Source organism: Gopherus evgoodei, chromosome 10, assembly GCF_007399415.2.
Source record: "Gopherus evgoodei ecotype Sinaloan lineage chromosome 10, rGopEvg1_v1.p, whole genome shotgun sequence".
Taxonomy (NCBI): Eukaryota; Metazoa; Chordata; order Testudines; family Testudinidae; genus Gopherus; species Gopherus evgoodei.
Window position 1 is genome coordinate 38,413,239 of NC_044331.1, and position 20,076 is coordinate 38,433,314.

The 20,076-nt window shown below is 48.0% G+C and overlaps 1 protein-coding gene across 1 annotated transcript; it reads right to left on the reverse strand.

Annotated features, from left to right (window-relative positions):
• Window positions 1-210: 210 nt before the first annotated feature.
• SNX33 (sorting nexin 33) lies at window positions 211-18,611 on the reverse strand. Its single transcript, XM_030578516.1, has 2 exons — window positions 17,166-18,611; window positions 211-3,699 (listed from the first exon to the last, which is right to left on the reverse strand). The coding sequence occupies exons 1-2, from the start codon at window positions 18,598-18,600 to the stop codon at window positions 3,446-3,448; spliced, it is 1,689 nt and encodes a 562-aa protein (XP_030434376.1). The 5' UTR covers window positions 18,601-18,611; the 3' UTR covers window positions 211-3,445.
• Between the last annotated feature and the right edge of the window lie 1,465 nt (window positions 18,612-20,076).

Genomic DNA, 20,076 nt, shown 5'->3' on the forward strand with positions numbered 1-20,076 from the left:
CGGGAGTGCCAGCTCTAGGGAGGGATCCAGTAACTCCATCCCAGCCTCTCCCAGTAGGAGTGCTAGGCCCTATACTCCAGTACTAGGCTGCTGTTGCAGGAGTCAGGAAGGGTGTCAACCCACAGTGGAGAACGTAAGTGCCAGGGATCGCTGGATGTGAGGACGCAGCAGAAATGAGGGCATGTTCACTGCATAGTATACAGCACTCACCAAGACGTTCATTTTTATTGAAAATTACGGATCAATCCTAACTGTCAAGAGGATGCAAAAACATGAACCAGCAGAACTCAGTCCAAATGGGGACCAGATGCAGCCCCTCTGGATTCCCAGGGATGTTATTGTTTTAGCAATACGCTGCTGGACCACATGACCCGAGTGCTATTTTTAACTCAGGGATAACTCCAAGCAGGCCCAACTTTCCTTCGTTGCTGCAATTAATTCTTGACATTTCCCTTTAAAAACAAGGGCCTCGTGCCAGGCCTGTCTGCCTCCCAGTGCACCATCATGGTAACTGCTCTCTCCTGTCTCCTCCTAAGCCACACACTGTTCTGGAGTGGCGCATGGTACATGGATTCTCCCTGGAAGTAATAGGTACCTAGAGCTATACTCATAGCCCCTGCTTCCCGGAATTCTGCTGCTCAGACAAGAAAATTAAAAACTATCCCCTGCCCCACCATGGGACATTTCTTTGCTGGCCTGAAGTTCCCCTTTCCTTCTGTTTGGCCGCAAGCTCCGCCCCACCAGCAAAAGGTTAGCTCCACACCGATGCTCCGCCCCTCCAGCAAAAGGATAATTCCGCCCCCAACCAGGGTATTTCAAAGACAAGGGAAACTCAGAGGGAAAAAAATTGTAAGAAGTGGGGGAGGGGGAAAACCTGTGACAGCTGCTAGTGGAAGCTCCTCAGCTGCAAATGTCGCCACTGTTCAGAGCCAAACTGCACCACCTCTTTGGCCATGGATAGATGTGGCTTTCCAGGAAGGTGACAGAGAACAGGCTGATTCTGCTCTGCATCTCCTTGTGGGGTCTATATTGCCACAATGAATGTAGGGAGGGAAGGTGGAAGCTGGCATCACTGTAGCAGCTTCTCCACAGAGAGTGGTTTTGACACTCTTGGTGCCTTATAAAGTGGACCCCGCTGACTGGGAGATGAGGTGCTTGTACCCCTGTGCTCTGCTACATGGGAAAATGGCTTCACAGCAAAATGCATATGGTCTCAAGGCCTGATTGCCCAAAGAGCTAGGCAGCTGGAGCTCCATCTGAAATCAGTGAGAGCTGCAGACACTCAGCACCTCTGCAAATGAAGCCTTTAGTGAGGCCTGTACAGACTAAGCTCTCCAGCATCAACTGAATCCAGGGGGACCTAGAAACTGCAGCCTCAGAGCTATCAGGCCTCATGGAGTCTACACACGCTCTCGATGCTCCAGGCCAAGCACTGGTGAACCTAGTCCCTGAGCTACTCGTATCCCTCGCTCAGGGAAAATATCAGTGCAGGCAAACGTAACGGTTGTTTGCATTTATTGTCGATACAAAGGAAGCATGTGGAAAATGAGATGAGATGCAGGCCTAGGGCTCCAGGCAAGTCCCCAGCGTGGCCCTTGGCACCAAAACATTTGAGCACCTCAGCTTCCAGCACTCATCTAACAGGGTTAGTGTTGCTGCTCTTAAGTGGGAATGAGGCCTGTTGCAAGTGTGAGGCCAGCAGGACTCGTCTTCTGGCAGGAGTGTCACAGCCCAGTGCTGGGGGGAAGTGGCCATCACCTGCTGGCATCTCTGGAAAAGAGCTGCAAAGTTCCCCTGGGGAAAGGAAAGCTAAGGCATCTTGAGTCACCAGGGATTGATGTGTTTCATAAAACCAAGAGGGACTTGTGGAGCCCTCTTGATGCCCTAAGGGTATGTCCCAGACCGTAGTGCTGGAGAAGAGGTAAGAAACAGGCAGGGAGGATGGTGTCATGGCCAATCTGACTTTGGGAAGCTTCATCCTTGCATGAATGGCTGGGAAGGCAACTGCAGCTGGGGATGAAGGGCTCAGAGGAGGTGTGGGAGCAGAAGATAATGGGGACACAGGTCTAAATTCAGCTCTCGGTTACATCAGTTTAAATCCAGTGACTACAATTAAATTACTCCAAATATATGCTGGTGCAACCAAGGGCAGAATTTGGCCCAGACTCTCTTACCAAGACCGATAAAGAATTCTTTGCTTTTGGTGCTTTAAACCTGACTCAATAACATAAAATGCAGCAATGTAGAGATAGTGGGCCTGATTCTGCCCTCCCCAGTGTAAACCAGGGGTGACTCCATTGAAGGCATGTCAGAGTAAAGCCTGTGTGAGATGAGTCTCAGTCCAAGTAGATTCTGGAGTGGGAAACTGTAGTGACAGGATTGGGAAGGGGACATTATTTTGTACCATATGCACAGTCCTACCCCAACATTCACCTGTTCTCTCTTGGGACTGAGCCATGTAGAAACAACACTGAGATGGCTCCATAACCTTCCTCGTTCTGGAGGCAGAATGATCTTTCCTGGGACATTTGCTATGTTGCTTTCTTATTCTGAGAGCAGGTCAGTCCAGGGTTATTACACTCCTAAGGTTGAAAATGACTGTAGGGCAACCAAGCTACAGCTCATGTGGAATTTCCAGGAGTCAGTCTGAACATTAGCACTCCAATGCCAACTACTTTGTTGCTAATGCTGGTCAAAAAGCTGGAAAAACAGTTGTGCAGGAAATTTCATAACTGGTTCCATTTCAAGGAGGTTGAAATGGGCCCATTTTCCACAAAAGTTTTGCTGATGTTTGTTTATTCAACCTTTTATTGAAAGCACTATGGAACGTTTTTGGTAAACAGACATAGTCAATAAAGATTTCAGTCCCAATTTCCATACTGGTTCCTAGTAAAAAATTATTGGTAAAAAATCTCACAGAAACTTTTGTGAAAAATGGAAAATTATGACAATTTTAAAAAAAAGTTCCAGTTTTGAATAAAGGCCTTTTTTTTCCCCATCAAAAAACTTTCTGTGTGTAAACTTTTGACCAACTCTACTTCGGATGTAGTGTATTAACCTCCCTACTCTATGAAAACATGTTTCCAGAAGCTAAAGCTTATTGCAAAGAAAATGAGCATCATAGAGTCAGTGTCCATTTCGCTTGTGAAAAGTACCTATATCCTGCCTGTAAACTCTGGGAGATGGAAAGGGAGTGGGGGGTCCATCTATCAGAAAAAGAAGTGGAATGGTCAGCCAGAAGACACGAGTGTAACAATTTCCTGCATATCTCTGCAAATTAGTTCCAGGAAAATCGGGAAAAGCCAAATGGAATTTGGTCACTAGCGTCATGAGTTTCCATTTGTTTTCAGTCCACTTAAAACAGGAAGGTCTGCAGGGCTCCAAGGAGCGAACCACGTGAGTCCAGATGGAAAGTGGAAAGCAGATGCATCAGGTGTGGAAGGCATTAGAGATTGTCATACATGCGTAAAGTCTTTTCCAGCTGCTGGCTGACTCTCTGGTAGAAGATGATCTGTTGTTTCAGGTAGGACTGCATCATTTTCTTAAAGTCTGCTATGCGCCGCTCATGGAAGTGGTTCATCTCTGCCTGGAGGGAAAAGCCAACCACTCGGCAGCGTTTCCGAATCCCATCTGCCTCCTCCTGATCCATCTTCCCCTCGTCACTCATCCGCTGGCTCTCCTTCACCTTGGCAAAGGCTCCTGAGAGGGGGAGAGAAATGAGACACCAAGGGTTAGTAAGATGTAAATAGCGTGTCCGAGCCCTCCCTCTCTCCAAGCTATACCGTATCCTCCTCTTCCACCCCAGCATCCCAAGAGAGAGACGAACGCTCATTGTGAGCACCAGGAGAGCTTCAGATGCACCCCAGGCCTGGTTCTGTTCCCCCTTAGCTGTAGAACCAGGTCTTTCCCTTCAGGTTCACATACCTACTAATGCCTACACATTCCTATGGTCCTGGAAAAATCCAGCACTCCCTCTGCCAAGCCACATGAATGATGCCCTCCCTCTTCATCCTTAGTCCTTTCCAGTCTCCCAAACATCTGACTACATGGGACTGAATGAAAACAGGCAGCTGGAAAAACTGCATCAATCCAAGGCCCTGAGTGTCACTTTACTATACAGCCAAGGCACTGGGAAGGCACCAGCACACTCAAATGTTCCACAGACAGCTCTGGACAGCAATGCTGGGAATCACATCCCAGGGGGCAATCTCTGAGTAAGCTTTGCTCCCTGCATAAGAGAAGGAATGGATCCACCAAAGGCCCTATGTACTTTAGAGAAGCACAATACTCTAGCACCATTTGCTCTGGCTTTTGTGGATCAGATGGAGTTTACATTTTCATCAGGATATGACACAGTTTGGCCCTGCCACATGGCTAGATCGATGTGTGTTAGAACATGGCTGGGTCACTACCAGGTTTAACAGCCCACTGTTTTAAGAACATACATGGGGCTTTAGTGTATCCGGCACCATCCAGTACATAGTGCATCAAGTTGATTATCAAAAGACCTGTGCTCTGTCTCCAGTTTTCCCACTGTCTTTCTATGTAACCTTCAGCAAGTCACCTAAACTCTATATACTGTGCCTATGTGTGAAGAGGGGATAATCATTCTTACTCACCTTTGTAAAAAAAGTGCTTGGAGAACTACTGATGAAGTGAGCTACATAAGGGCCTATTATTCAATTATTATATTCTAGGAGTAAATCTACATTGTAACGACTCAGAACATCAAAGCTGCTAGAAGAGGCAATACATTAACAGAAGGAAGGAGCATGAGGTTTTATACAGTGTCTTAGGGATCTCAAGACACCCGACAAAGCAAAGGGTTCAGTTCTAGTCATGCAGTGACCGCAAAGGTGAGATCTGCACATAGCAATAACTTATGCACCTTTGGATCTGTGGCAGGAGGGATGGGAAAGAAGGATACTCCTGCTGCTTCTTCTTCTTATTGCAAAATGACATGGGGCACTAATCTTCCTCCTGGACAGCTACCACAGAAGGATAGAACAGACCCCAGTTCATAGAGTCATGGATTTTAAGGCCAGAAGGAACCATTATGATCATCTCACCTGATCTCCTGCATAGCACAGGCCAGAGACTCACCCAGTAATTCCAGCATCAAGCCAAATTCCTCCTCTGAAGGACAATCTCTATAGCAGTGCAGCATCCACCGCATATGCAGTGTGATCAATGGGTACAGCAGGCCCAAAGTCTGCAACAACCTTTCATCTCCCAAGTACCAGGTTCAAACATAGATTAGGTCACCTACTCTAAATACAGTGGATTCACCATTGTCCACAGCAGAAGTTTGTCCATATCACAACAGGCTTTTCTGCTAGACCCCATTATTCGGGTGAGCCTCTCAGGACTGTTTAAACCTATTCCCAATCATATTAAACTCTGCTGATATAAGTCACTCATAAACCAAAATAAGATCATGCACACAGCAAGGAGTTTGCATCAGTTTAATGTAACTGGTTTAAAAACCTATTTAAATTAAACTAGTGCAACTTTCTCATGTGGACAACCGCTTGTACCAATTTTACACCAGATTAACTCCATTGTTTTCAGTGGAGCTACTGCTGATTTACACCAGTGAAAGTCAAAGGACATTCAAGTCCTGTGTGTTGTGTATTCTGCTGTGTTGTACCTGCTGTGTCTTTATTATTATGTATTCCCATAAACATGCACATGTGACTAAGATCCTCAAGGCAGGAACCAGTCTTATGTTTTGACACACTTCACCTGTGTACACCAATGGCACTGTATAAATAACAATTACCATAAAAACACCAAACGGTTTGTTATAATAAATAGAACACAGCAGGAGAGGCCAGAAGAAGATCAGCACAGGCTGCTTAGTCAACACTGAGGTGCATTAGCAGAGCTATGGCAAGAACTGCATGTCAGAATGAAGATGCACTGGCGGAGTTCTGTGGGGTCCTGGGGCAGGAGGACTGAAAGGTCAGGATTCAGATGTATTGGCAGAGCTGTGTGAAAGCAGCTTACACAGCACCTGTGTGTCCTATGCTTGGCTCTAGCAATTGCTATCATGAACTTCCACAGGTACTTTATTTGCCTACGCAAAAAAAATTAAAACCTCTACTGCCCAAAGAGCAAGGATTGCTGGGAATTAAAGACTTAGCAGCTTAGGAGGACCAAGCGTGGCTTTTTGAGACCCTGCTTGAAATCTAACTTGTGTAAGATGTCAGGGGAATCACATCAGCTCCTAACAGCATTTGATACAGTTGTGAAAAATGCTGTGTATGTCTTTTGCACTGCTCCTCCAGTACTGCTGAGGAGCATTGTTCTCAGGTGATAAGCAACGTTTCCCCATATCTTATGTCCTATGTCATGCTTGTTCTTTGTCTCCTAGGCAACCCCATGTGCTCCCTAGTGTCAGAACTTGCCAAAGGACCCACTCATTGTGCTCCAGAATTTCATGTTTCATTAAAGGGGGGAGGGGAGGGAGGGGAGATTTTCAAAGCCAGGGGAGGGGGAACTGGATGGGTGCCCAATTCCATTAATTTTAATTGGGTGTCCAAATCCCTTAAGCAGCTTTGAAAACCTCATTCGGAGTCTCTGGCCCTTACAGTTGTGAAGAAAACCTTCCAAACGTGAACAGAGCGTAGCATAGCCCATGCAGTGTAGTCTGCTGACTCTGCACAGAGCCTGAAGCAGTAGCTCAGAGAAGTGTGAACTGGCTCATTTAAATGTTAACATTGTTAACTATTTCACTGCTGATGACTTTAGGAGAAACAGACAGTTAGAGTGCTGATCCTTTATCCAAAAACCCTTCAACCCTTCCTCAACTGCCAAAGCTCTCAGATTCTTCCCCAATGAGTGTTGAAATTTACCTGAGGCTGCCATGGCATTTCCAGCCTGCTATATTAAACCGCCACAGAATCAGGGCCCTTGGCACAGAAGTTAGGCGAGTTTGCCACAGACTACACGGGGCCTGGCTCACATTCCCCCTCAGATGAGCAGTTAAAACACCTCACTCACCTTGCCCCATCACCAGAGTCCAGCTAAACTGCAGAGCGGCCATTGGCACTTAGATACCACGTGGAAGGAGGGAGGGATTAGGCTGTGCCTTTACTCAGTGCATTTTTACGTACAGATAGCTATCTCCGTGTAAAATGGTAATGGAGACAAGGCACTATGATCTTTACCCCAGTGGAGCTAGTTGTGGTATACTCCAGCTGGAGGAGGAGGACTTAGTGTTGATCCCAGATATGGTTCATCAAGGTACAACTCCCTGTGCCTTTGTCTCCACTAGGATTTTACACCCAGAGTGTGATCTTGAGGTAGCAATCTCGAAGTAATAACACACCTGTTTCTGCAGTGCACACGTAGCACTAAACAGATCAGGCCTGTCCAGGAATCAGAGGTTAATTTCATCTGAAGATTCACAGCACCTCCCCACCCTTTCCCAAAAATGGCCTCAACCAAACCCTGGAGGGAAGGCATCTAACTACAGCCAGAGTCAGGTTCACTAAGTCACCCTAAACCAGATCCAACACCCCTCCTCCAGACACCCTCCAGAATGGGCCCCTGCCCAGCTGGTATTGGAAAGATGGACTAGATAACCTGATTACTCATTTCCTTTCCAACATCTAGGATTGCATTATCTAGAGCTCCTGCTACTAGGAACATGACTGAGCCAGAGGCTTTGCCCACCACATCTCCCGGAATGATGTTGGACTACCTCTGTGTTCACCTTCAGAAACCAGTGACAATGGGGGAATGTGACATGGCCTAATTCCTTAGGCAACTGGAGTGGTACACTCAGTATAAGACTGCGATGGGGTATACAAGCCTCTCACAGGCTGGAAAAGGTTAACGAATTGGCGCGAGCACAACCAGCACCACCTGCTACCCCTGCAGTGCATGTCAGGCCTATAGGAAGAGGGTGAAAGGGGACAGCTTGCTCAGGTATAGCTACCTAGGAAGGAGAGCAGAAAACCAAGTGTTCTCACTTGGGGAGTGTAGCGGGGCCAGGCAGTTACCTCACTCCAGCCCTGAAGGGGTTAAAACAGCCCTGGGAAAGGGCTGCTCTGGGGGAGCCAATAAGGTAGGCCGATTGGCGAGGCAGCCACAGCTGGCCCTATAAAAGGGCTGTGAGGCAGCTGCTTACAAAGTTTCTAGTGGTGGAGAGAGAATAGAGTGACCAGATGTCCTGATTTTATAGGGACAGCCCCATTTTGGGGTCTTTTTCTTATATAGACTCCTATTACACCCCACTCCCTGTCCCAATTTTTCACACTTGCTGTCTGGTTACCCTAAGAGAGAAGGACTTGGCTGCCTGGGAACTGAACAGGGTACCTGAGGTGGAGCAGGGCAGCGGGAAGGCCAGAGGAGCTGAGGAGCTCCAGCCTGGGAAACCCCCAGGCTGCAAGTCTTGCTGAAGGCCCAGAGCAGGTAATAGGGTTGCAGAGGTACAGCCCAGGGTTAGGCAAAGGCAGCAGGTCCAAACCCTCCTTGCCGTCTGCCCTAGTGAGCGGGGGCTAGATGATGATTGGCAGTAGCCACTGAGGCAAGATGGGGATAGAGGGTTGGAGGTTCCCCGGGGAAGGGAGACCCAGAGACTGTGGGGGGTAGTGCAGAGGTCAGAACCCTGAGGGAAGGGGCACTGAGGTCCAGGAGGGACATGGGGGGCCTGAGGCAAGTGGGACATCAGTCAGCAGAGGGTGCTCTGGAGCTGGAGACCTAATTCCCAGGATGACCAGCAGGAGGCGCCGTGCCAGTGAGTCGTCAATTTGCTACAGGGAGAGAAACCAGGAACAGGGCAGGACTGTGGCTGGTCACAGCCTCCCTGGAGGGAAGGCAGGCTGGACACTGGACTGTTTAGGTTTATCAGAGACCTGCTGATGCCTCACCTGAGGGGAAGGGTGATATCTGAGAGCTCAGCCAAGGGGCATGTGGTCCATTAACCTCAGAGGGACTGAGAACTAGGACAAAGCCTCCTTTATTCTGTGATTATTTGGGGACTGTGATTTTAGACTCTGCTACTCCAGGAGCAAGGGAGCATGGGGCAGGGGTGCCAGTATTTGAACTTTTATAGTGAAATGGACAGAGAGCTGAGCCACTAGAATGGGCTGAAAACCCCACTGGGGAAACTGAGGTGGAGCGAGTGCAGCACAGGGGACAGTGACCCGATAATAAAGACAATCCCCCAAAACTCCTCAGACTTTGAGATATGTTAGGTTCCCTAAAGATCATTTCCACCTTGTCCCCAACCAAGAGCAAGAACTATCTGGAAGATCCTAGTCTCCTCAGACACGTAGGGAAATCCTTCCCAAGCAGCAGTGCACACACACAGAATCACCGCCATTTCCCATTGTATCCTTTGTTTCCAATGAACCTGGAGGAACACTGCAAAGGAGAATGCACGAACCTCCACTGGCCTGCCCAATGGCTGTATGGTTTGACCTTGTCTGCCTTTATTATTCAGTATTTGTAAACGCTCTGTGAATGAGATTCCGTTTGCATGAATGTTAACGAATTGGGTGCTTGTCCTGTAAATACGGTTATTTGCATGGGAACGGGGTCATTAGTAATTCACTGATAGTTACACACTGTACAGGGGTCAGCATCACCATGTTGCATGATGAACACTTGACAAAATTACCTGACTTAGTGATGGACATTGGTGGGGGATGGAAGGGGGCTCCCAGCTGAGGCAGGGAGCTGGAGTGTGGGTTCTGGGGTGGGACCAGAAATGAGGGGTTCAGGGTGTGGGAGGAGGCTCCAGGCTGGAGCAGGGGGTTGGGATGTGGTGGGGTGTGAGGGCTCCAGCTGGGGGTGTGCAGGCTCTAGGGTGGGGCTGTGGATGAGGGGTTTAGGATGTAGGAGGGTGCTCCAGGATGGGACCAAGGGGTTCGGAGGGTGGGAGGGATATCAGGGCTGGGGCAGGGGAGTGGGGCGCAGGTGGGTGTGTGCAGGCTCCATGCAGCGCTTACCTCTAGCAGCTCCTGGAAGCAGCAGCATGTCCCTCCTCTGGCTCCTACGTGGAGGCGCAGCCAGGCAGTCCTGCGTGCTGCCCTGTCTGCAGGTGCTCCCCTCACAGCTCCCACTGGCTGCGGTTCCTGGCCAATGGGCTGGGAGCCTCAGAGTCAGTGCTCAGGGAGTGGGGATGGAGGCAGCATGCCTACAGAGCCACATGGCTCCTAGCCACGCAACAGCAGGGACAGGGAGCCACTTGCCAGGAGCTGCCCGAGGTGAGCACCCCGATAGACCTCAAAATTTTTACTACTGACACGTTGCCAACCCCTGGGGCTGTACTCCTGTTTAAGAAGCTTCAGTCCTTCTGATCAAGGGAGCAGAAATAATCCCATGTGACCAAACACCATGATTAGTCAAAGGGAACAACTTACAAACAAGCCACATGTTTGCACGGCCTGTTCAAAGAATCCCCACTCGCAAATGGATTCGAAAAATCTAAGTCTGTTTAGGAAAAGAATAAAAGGGTAAATTTTCAATGAACTCTGGGCCTTACTCTCCGCGGCTTATTGTGCAAAGTGGGTATAATGCAGAGCTCAGCAGGAACCAGAATTTGTCTTTTGTAGGTATCAGAGGGGTAGCCGTGTTAGTCTGGATCTGTAAAAGCAGCAAAGAGTCTTGTGGCATCTTATAGACTAACAGATGTTTTGGAGCATTAGCTTTCGTGGGTGAATACCCACTTCGTTGGATGCATGTAGTGGAAATTTCCAGGGGCAGGTATATATAAGCAAGCAAGAAGCAGGCTAGAGATAAGGAGGTTAGTTCAATCAGGGACAGGGCCGGCTCTAGCAATTTCGCCACCCCACGCACGGCAGCACGCCGCGGGAGGCGCTCTGCCGATTGCCGGTCCTGCGGCTCCAGTGGACCTCCCACAGGCATTTCTGTGGACGGTCAGCTGGTCCCGCGGCTCTGGTGGAGCTGCCGCAGGCGTGTCTGCGGGAGCTCCACCGGAGCCGCGGGGCCAGCAGACCGTCCGCAGCCACGCCTGCGGCAGGTCCACCGGAGCTGCCTGCCGCCCTCCCAGCAACCGGCAGAGCGCCCCCCCGGCGTGCCGCCCCAAGCACACGCTCGGCGTGTCGTGGCCTGGAGCCGGCCCTGATCAAGGAGGATGAGGCCCTCTTCTAGCAGGTGAGGTGTGAAAACCAAGAGAGGAGAAACTGATTTTGTAGTTGGCAAGCCATTCACAGTCTTTGTTTAATCCTGAGCTGATGGTGTCAAATTTGCAGATGAACTGAAAGTATTCTTTGAGTCGGAGACGGCGAAAGTAGGCTTCCAGATCGCCGCAGAACTGTATCATGTTAGTAGGGGTGGCAGGACAGAAAGAGAGTCCCCGAGATAGGACAGCTTGTCTAAACTCCTACCTGCCACATGGGGCCACAACTGTGGTACCCCTAAAACACCCAGCAATATTGTCAATCTATCCAACCACACACTCAGCCCAGAAGAAAAGTCTGTCCTATCTTGGGGATTCTCTTTCTGCCCTGTCACCCCCACTAACATGATACAGTTCTGCGGTGATCTGGAAACCTACTTTCGCCGTCTCCGACTCAAAGAATACTTTCAGGGTAACACTGAACAGTCCACTGATACACAGTTACCCTCCCACCAACAGCACAAGAAGAAGAACTCCACATGGACTCCTCCTGAGGGTCGAAATGACAGTCTGGACCTATACATAGAATGCTTCCGCCGACGTGCACAGGCAGAAATTGTGGAAAAACAACATTGCTTGCCTCATAACCTAAGTCGTGCAGAACGCAATGCCATCCACAGCCTCAGAAACCACCCTGACATTATCATCAAAGAGGCTGATAAAGGAGGTGCTGTTGTCATCATGAACAAGTCTGACTACCAAAAGGAGGCCGCCAGACAACTGTCCAATACCAAATTCTACAGGCCACTTCCCTCAGATCCCACTGAGGAATACACTAAGAAACTGCAGCATCTACTTAGGACACTCCCTACACTAACACCAGAACAAATCAACATACCCTTAGAGCCCCAACCAGGGTTATTCTATCTACTACCCAAGATCCACAAACCCGGAAATCCTGGACACCCCATCATCTCAGGCATTGGCACTCTCACTGAAGAACTGTCTGGATATGTGGACTCTCTACTCAGATCCTCGTTATCTCTAGCCTGCTTCTTGCTTGCTTATATATACTTGCCCCTGAAAATTTCCCCTACATGCATCCGACGAAGTGGGTATTCACCCACGAAAGCTCATGCTCCAAAACGTCTGTTAGTCTATAAGGTGCCACAAGACTCTTTGCTGTTTTGTAGGAAATTTCACAACTTCAATTTTCTCCCCCATTCTAAAATGGACAACAAACTAAATATTTCCTGTGAAACAAAATCCCCCTCAAAAAATTATTTTGGAGTCAACAGAAATGTTTCCTTTCGAAACAATCAAAATATTTTCTTCCAATTTCAACCATTAATTTTTTTTTAATTTTTGTTTTTTTATGAAAAACAATTTTGTTTCAAAATGAGCAACTGAAATGGACCATTCCGGATATATCAAAATGAGACATTTCAAGAACCTTCATTTCATTTCTTTCTAAAGAAAATTTTGTCAAAATGACATTTTCCAAAACATGTTAATTTCATCCAAAATGGCAATTTTTGGTCAAAAAAAGACATTATGATTTAAAATTCCCAACCAGCTCTAGTGTAAAGTGCTGCCAAATCAAGATGATAGTGTTTCACCCTCACTTTGCAGTGGGGTAACTTACTGCAAATCAGAAGAATCAGACTCATTCTTAGCAATGAACAAGCCTTGATTTTAAAATGCAGCGATGGCAAAGGAAATTGCTCTGTGTCTGAGGTAAGTCAAGATGGGCTTCACAAGGCACTTCATTATTTATATCACAGCAGTACCTTGATGCCCTGTGTTGGCGCTGTACATGCATATAACAAAATGTCAGTTCCTGCCCCAAAGAGATGACAGTCAACTAGCTGCTTCACAGCAGATACAAGAGTCCTCTTTCAATTTCGCTTTAGTTTCTGAGAGTTGAACTAATAGGCAGGGTTTTCTCGCTCTGATTTCTGACTTTCAGGCCTTGCCTAGCTTAGGGTACGTCTATACTACTTGCCGGATTGGCAGGTAGTAATCGATCTACCAGGGACCGATTTATCGCGTCTCGTCTAGATGCGATAAATCGATCCGCGGATCAACGCCTGTATCCACCTCGGCAGGTGGAATAAACAGCGTCGATAGGGGAGCCGCGGCAGTTGACTCGCCGCCGTGAGGACGGCCAGGTAAGTCGAACTAAGATACTTTGACTTCAACTATGCAAATAACGTAGCTGAAGTTGCGTATCTTAGTTCGATCCCCCCCGTGTAGACCAGCCCTTAGAATGTTAGAATGTAGCTCTGTTTAACTGATCGCCAATTCACTTGAGCTAACTAAGGCCTTGTCCATACACAGAAGTTGTACCGGTTTAACGGAGGCCTTGTCCACATGCAGAAGTTGCAATAGTTTCACCGAAATCAGTTTTCGGACTGATTTAAATTAGTGCAAACCCCTGCGTGAACCCTCTAATTTTGGTTTAAGGTGGCTTATTTCAGTTTAGCTTAAAGCTGTTCCTAACTGACTTGAGTTAAATCAAAATAACCCTGCTTTAAGCCAAAATAAGAGCATTCACATAGCCTTTTGCACCAGTTTAACTAAATCCACCATAAATTCAATTGCTGCAACTTTCTCCTCTAGGCAAGCTCTAACATGAGTGTAAATGCAAATGATGGCACTCCACCTATGTTTAATCTTGGACATGATTCACCCTAAGGCTCAGGGAGGGTCAAAGGAAAAATGATGCAGACAGAGAAACAGGTCTGAAAGTCAGAATGAGCCATAAAGTGAGCCACAACCAGGAACACTTTTTGTGAAATAACTAATTTAGCATTTACACTCAAGTTCACTGGAAATTAACTAGCTCACCTGACACCATGAACAAAAGTCACCATCTAGACAAGGCTTTGGGCGGGGGGGTAGCTGATACTTGTGGGAAAGACGGATTCTATTTTTTTTTAATTTTTGTGAGAAGGAATTCTGCTCGGCTGTTTGCCGCATTCCTCTCCCCCATTCTTGAGCTCAAAGTCCATTTGCATGAAAATAGAATTTCTTCTTCCTAAGAGTTTCTATCAAGGCCAGCTGCGTGCGCCTGACCTGAGGTTAGAGTCCTCTGTTTGTGACAGCACAGTAGGTTGCCAGTGGAAGTTAATGTGATGTCACAGGATTATGACTCCTGATCAGGATGTAGCAGGAACAGAAGCTCTGTTTAGAAACAAAGGTTCTAATCTAAGCCAAACCCTGCCCTTGGTTACAGATACAAGCCTCACTCAGGGCAGATTCTGGGCCATACTTTCATACAAAAATCCTTAGTAATAAAGAATGAGTGGAAAGAAATATAGAAAATCTTGAAGGTTAAATTCCATCTTGGGGTAAGTGCAGGGAAGGCAGCTGAGTGACACCCGAGAGGAATTTGGCTCCCAAGGTTTAAGAAGAATTGTTTCTAGCTGAAATCTATTATCCAGGTTTTCTGGGTGGTGGCAGCTGCTCTCCCAGGAGTAGATTCTGCCATCCTCACACAGAGAGTAGCACTTTACTCCATTAGTTGTGCCATTCATTCGTATGGAGCTACTAGCAGTAGCAAGGTTCTTCTGAGGCCACGTCTACACTACAAAATGTTGTCGACCTTACTTACGTCGGCATACAGCCACTGCAGTTATTAAATCACTTGTGTGTGGACTTGGCTGCTTGTGTTGGCCGTGCACGTCCGCACCATGAGAGCTTGTGTTGATTGTATGGTCAATGTGGGGCATTGTGGGACAGCTCCTGAAAGCCACTAACAGTCAATGTAAGAAAGGCAGCATCTACACTGACACTGCATTGACCTAATTACGTCGATAGTGCCTCCATGCCGCTCAGGAAGGTGGTGTTACGAAATCGGCACAACTAGGTCGATGCAAGGCAGCTTACATTGACCTAACCCTGTAGTGTCGACCAAGCCTCAGTTTAAGGGTGGCTCTAAGTATTTAGCAGGACACTTCCTCATGAACACAGAAGCATTTTTTTTTACCTGCAAGCCAGGTGTGATTCACGGTTCTGGTAAGATAAACCAGATCCCACCCATAAACCACAGCCCTTCTGTCCGTGCTATGGCTTCCTGGATACATACAATGGCATTGTAGAAAAGCACTTAACAGCCCAGTCTTCCTGCCTGTACTTTTCACTTGCAAAATATTTGCCCTGGAGTAAAATCAGAGCTGGATCCTCTTGCCAGCTTCCTCCTCTTGGATAGAAATGCAAGTCAGGGGAGATGGCAACCCTGAGGAAGACAGAGAGTCTATGGGTAGATTTTTCTCCAGTAGGAATCAGGTGCCTGTGCTTTTGGAAATCTAGCCCTCTGTGAAGGACAAGGCTGTTTTCTCCTGGGAAGGCATTTTGTTCCTGCAGCACCTCTAACCGGGGCCTCCTGGACTGGTTTACAATGCAGTACCTCTTGTTTTGCCACGTCCCCAAAACACCCAAATGTCTCACTTTTGCCAGGCCACATATGAATAGAGGAGGGAGCCTGGCACAAGCAGCAGGACTTCTGAGATTGAAAGGGACTGCCTTTCCTCAAGTGCACCACTTTCTTTAGTGAGTCTCACAACTCTGCTGCTAGCCAAACACAGACACAAACAGTGTGTTCTGGAATCCAGGCCTCACCAAGACTCTGACGCTAGCTACTCTGACAAGCAGCATGCCAAGACTTCGTGTTTGCCTTGCTGCTCCCACCTCACCAATGATCGTCTCCTGTTTCCTGGGCACTCTGTCCTCTTCTGGGATAAGACAAGATTCTCCAGCTCTCTGGCCCAACGGGGCAGCCTGGCTCTGCACTGGCAGACACGGGACAATGAATTTCCAAGAGTTTTTGCTCTCTGGTGCTCTGAGGCTCTTTGAGAGGAGCTAACAGAGGCCTAGGGCTTCCCTAGAAGCAAAAGACTGTGTAGGCTCAGAGCAAACATGATCCTAGCCACTTGCAGAAGGTGCCCTAGGCTGCTCCCTGCAACCAGCGTCGCGAATACAAAGCTCTGCCAGTATGGGGAAACAGGGATTTATCTGTCACTAGATTTCCTTTCCACACATTAGTGGAGAGACTAGGGATACTTAATCAAGGTCTCATTATCTCAATGGAGGAGATGAGAAACGAGGAGGAGGAGAAGCTGGCTGGTCCTGGTCATGAGGTGATTCCTAAGCAGGGTTCATTCAAGAAAGTCTCTATCAGGGTTGGACTCCCCAGCGAGGAACCAATCACAGGGCTGCCAAAATGCATTCCGCTTCCCCTTCTAAGTGTGAGTCAGTGGGAGGGAAATTAGGCCTGGTACCACAGCCAGAGTCAGGTAAAATGTCAGGTGGTCACATGGAATGCTAAGAAATATAGGGCATTAAGCAGCAGCACATCTGACTTCTGCATAGGGCAGATCCTGGCCCATATCCTGGTCCCAGAGATTCAAACAACCCTTTCCAGAGGCAAGATGGTCTAAGAGACTGAATATGAGGCTGGGAGAAACAACATTTGAGCTCTGCTACTGACTCACTCTGTGCCTTGGGGAAGTCACTTAAGCCCAAATTTCCTAAAGTGGCCTCTAATATTAGCTGTTCCAGTTTAGACACCTCAGCGACTTGCAGAGTATGGAGCATCCACGACTCCAGCTGAAGTCCCCAGGGGCAGGGGATACTGAGGTCCTCTGAAAACCAGGCTCTGGAGCTTTCCAAACTTTGCACCCAGAAAAATGAAGCATCTACAATTCCAGGTTCCTGTTGAAACCTTGGACCCTAATTTCATTGTTCTCAGATTCCCTGGCTGCAAAATGAGAGTGATTATGTGCACCTGCCTCCCAGGACTAACAGGAGATTGAATTAGTTAATGGGCGCACAGCACTTTGAAAGACAAAATACTGTGAAACTTCTATAAGAGGCTGCCTACCTCCTGTCCTGAGAGACCACCCCAGATTATCCCCAAGGAAATTCAGTCCAATCCTGCTCCACCTTCAGGAGAAGGCCACCTCCATTAAACAGCCAAATGTTGCCTGTCCCTAGGGCGGTCTCCTGAGACAGGCTTATCATGGCAGCAACTGAGGCCCAGAGAAAGCTGCGCGTGGGCATAGCTTACCTTTCTGAAGGTGAATGATGTCTGGGAAGTTGGAGAGGAGCCCTTGGTACAAGGAGAGAGTGTCCAGCATGAGGAAAAGGTCATTCTTGGGCTGCTCAGCAAACATCTCCCCAACAGTCTCATACGTCTTGCCTGTGTGCGAGATGGCATTGTTGAGCACGTCCGAACTGTAGGGCGGGTCCATCTGGAAGGAGTAGCTGATGGCTTGGAAAGCGTTCCCCAGCTTCTGGAACTCCTTCCGGAACCCCCCCACGTGCTTGCGCACCAGCTCCGAGGCCACGTTGGTCAGTTGCAAAACGCTGTCATCCATCTTCTTGCTGAAAGCCTTGAACGAATCCACCCGGTCTTCCACGTCCTGCAGATCCTGGTGCTCTGTGGGGATCTGGAAGGTCAGCAGGAAGCTGGCCCCCACCATCTCATCCTTCTCTGCCCGCCGCTTGCCCATCTTCCACTGTTTGTCATCGCGGCAAGTGAGGAAGTGCTGGAAGCCCTCATACTGGGACAGCACAGGGTGGCTGGTCATGTGGTCCATCCACAAGATCAGCCTCCGCTTGCGCTTCTCGATGAAGTCCTCCTCGAAGCGCCCAGTGGCCTGCTTCTCGGGCAGGTGGGGAACCGAGATCACTGTGAACTTGTTCAGTAGGCGATTGTACAGCCAGTCGAAGTGCTTATACCGCCGATAGACAGGTGCATTGATGCCGCTAGGGGTCAGCTTGTAGGAGATGTAGCTCTTGATGCCCTTGAATTTTGTTTGCTTGGTGGGCTCCTCCACAGAGCAGATGAAAGGGTGCGGGTTGGCCCTCCACTGGGGGCCCTTGGGACCCATCTCAATGGAGTAGGTCTCAGCGATCTTGGACATCATGGGCACATCTCCCAGGATAAAGGCCTCCACCCCAGAGCGGACGAAACAGGAGAAGCGGTTGAGGTTCCGCCCCACCACGCTGCCCCTCTTGGAGGAACTGATGCTGTCCTGCCTCTCCAAGGCTGGCTTGGGACGATAGCCAGCATTCTGGTTGGGGTATGCTGCAGGGTACTGCAGGTTAGGGGAGGGGTGCCCATTGGTGCCAGGGCTCCCTCGTGGCTCTTCTACCACTGTGCAGCCATCATCCCAGTCGTCCCAGTCATCATCATCATCATCCTCAAAGCTGCCCTGGTGGGAGGTATTGGTGTTGGTAGGGGGCATGTAGAAGGACTCATTCCCAGGGGAGCTGGCTGGACTGTTTGAATAGTCTGTATAACCAGAGCTCGATCGGGACCTGAGGATCTTGACGTAAGAGGCAGGGAAGATGCCAGTTTCTCCTCGGCTGTTCTTGCCCTGCAGCCACCCGTCCAGGGAGTTTTCACTGAAGATCACCAGCTCCTCATTCTCCTGGATACTGATCTCTTCTTTGTTTTCACTCTGGAAGTTGTAAAGTGCTCTGGCTTTCAACGCCATGACTGCTCCTTGGAGGACTGTATAACTTGACACCCCCCCAGCACACCACTAAACTAACACCTCAGACGCTTCAACAACCAGAGACACTGGTTTATAATCTGTAAAACACCGGTTTATAATCTGTAATAGTGATGTGGAAAAAAAGTTTAGTTGAATTCACCTCGAAGTAACAAAAATATATATGTTTATATTTTTTCTAATTTTTTTTTTAACTTAAAGACCTATACATTCATATTGCAGTCTAAATTCATCGGTTAAAAATGGCATTCCTAGGGCAATCAAACATGTTTTGCACCCTCCATTTAGGTGATATAGGCCTCAGTCAGATGGACACATATCCATAAAGTTGTCAGCTCCATGTAGATTTTATCTAGCTGTCAGTCTGTCCCTGCGCTGTCCACCTTTCCTGTTTGAATTTACATTAAAAATATTCCCCAAATAATCTTGATCAAATGCAAGAAATCAAAAATCCCCCCTTTTTTTTTCTTGAATTCTTTTTTTTAAGGATTAAGAACAAAATTCTAAATCTTGGCCCATCTTCCAAAAAGCATATCCAGTGCAATTCAGAATCACAGAGCTTGAAAAATACCTTTAGAAAAAGGCAAAACAAAACAAAAGAACAACCTTAAATGATCCCAACACAAATATTTTGCAATTCCTGGTGGGGCTGATTTTTGGAAATCCTCAAACCTCCAAGGGGGTGGAGGAAACGAAAAAGCCAAAAAGCAATCCAAGATTGAATGTGTCACGCCTCTCACACAGCAATAACAACACAGTCGCCTAAAAAAATCCCACCCTCTTCAAGATGTTAAAAGTTCATGCGAAGTTTAAAAACGGAGACCAAAAGAGAAGTAACTGAGCTCTTCAGGGATAGGGAATCTTTAAATCACTTTTACAACCCAAATTGGCAAGTGCCAAGTGAAAAAGGAAGGATTTGCCACTCACCCAACGACACAAAGTTAGACAAGCCCCTGATGAGGGCTGAAAGATTTTAGAATCAGATCCATTGATTCCGTCTGAAAACTGTTTGGCAAAGGGGTTTCTTTTGTTGGAATTATTTCCTGGCCAGCTCCTCTCTGCACCCTGAAACTGATACAGTCAGAGCAAATAATGATCCAGCCCTTTGGAAAGGAAACAAAAACCAACCATCAAAAATGTGGCAAATTCCTTTCTCTTCAAACGAGCTGCACACAAAACCCACCGAAGTTCCTTCCAAACGCTGCAGTGTTTCCAGGATGAAAAGCCAAAGCGTCAGGCAAGGGAAGCAGCGATCCACTGGATCCCTCCTTCGGAGCACTCCCTGCAGATTTTGGGGTGCAACAATGAAGTTTCCCAATTCCCAGTGATTGCAGGGGAGTGGGGTGGGGATACGATTCCGTTTTCTTGTGTCCACGGGTGAAGCGGAGAGGGGGGGAAAGCTGCCCGAAGAATTCAGCAAAACAGAGGCACTTCCGTTTGGAGAGAGGGATAAAGCCA

What these genes read in the sequence shown, in the direction of transcription:
- SNX33 (XM_030578516.1), bottom strand. Translation starts at nt 18,600, where the DNA reads ATGGCGTTGAAAGCCAGAGCACTTTACAACTTCCAGAGTGAAAACAAA. An exon ending in CATCATTCACCTTCAGAAAG is followed by an intron (nt 3,700 to 17,165) that starts GTAAGCTATGCC and finishes TCCCCCTCTCAG; the next exon opens with GAGCCTTTGCCAAGGTGAAG.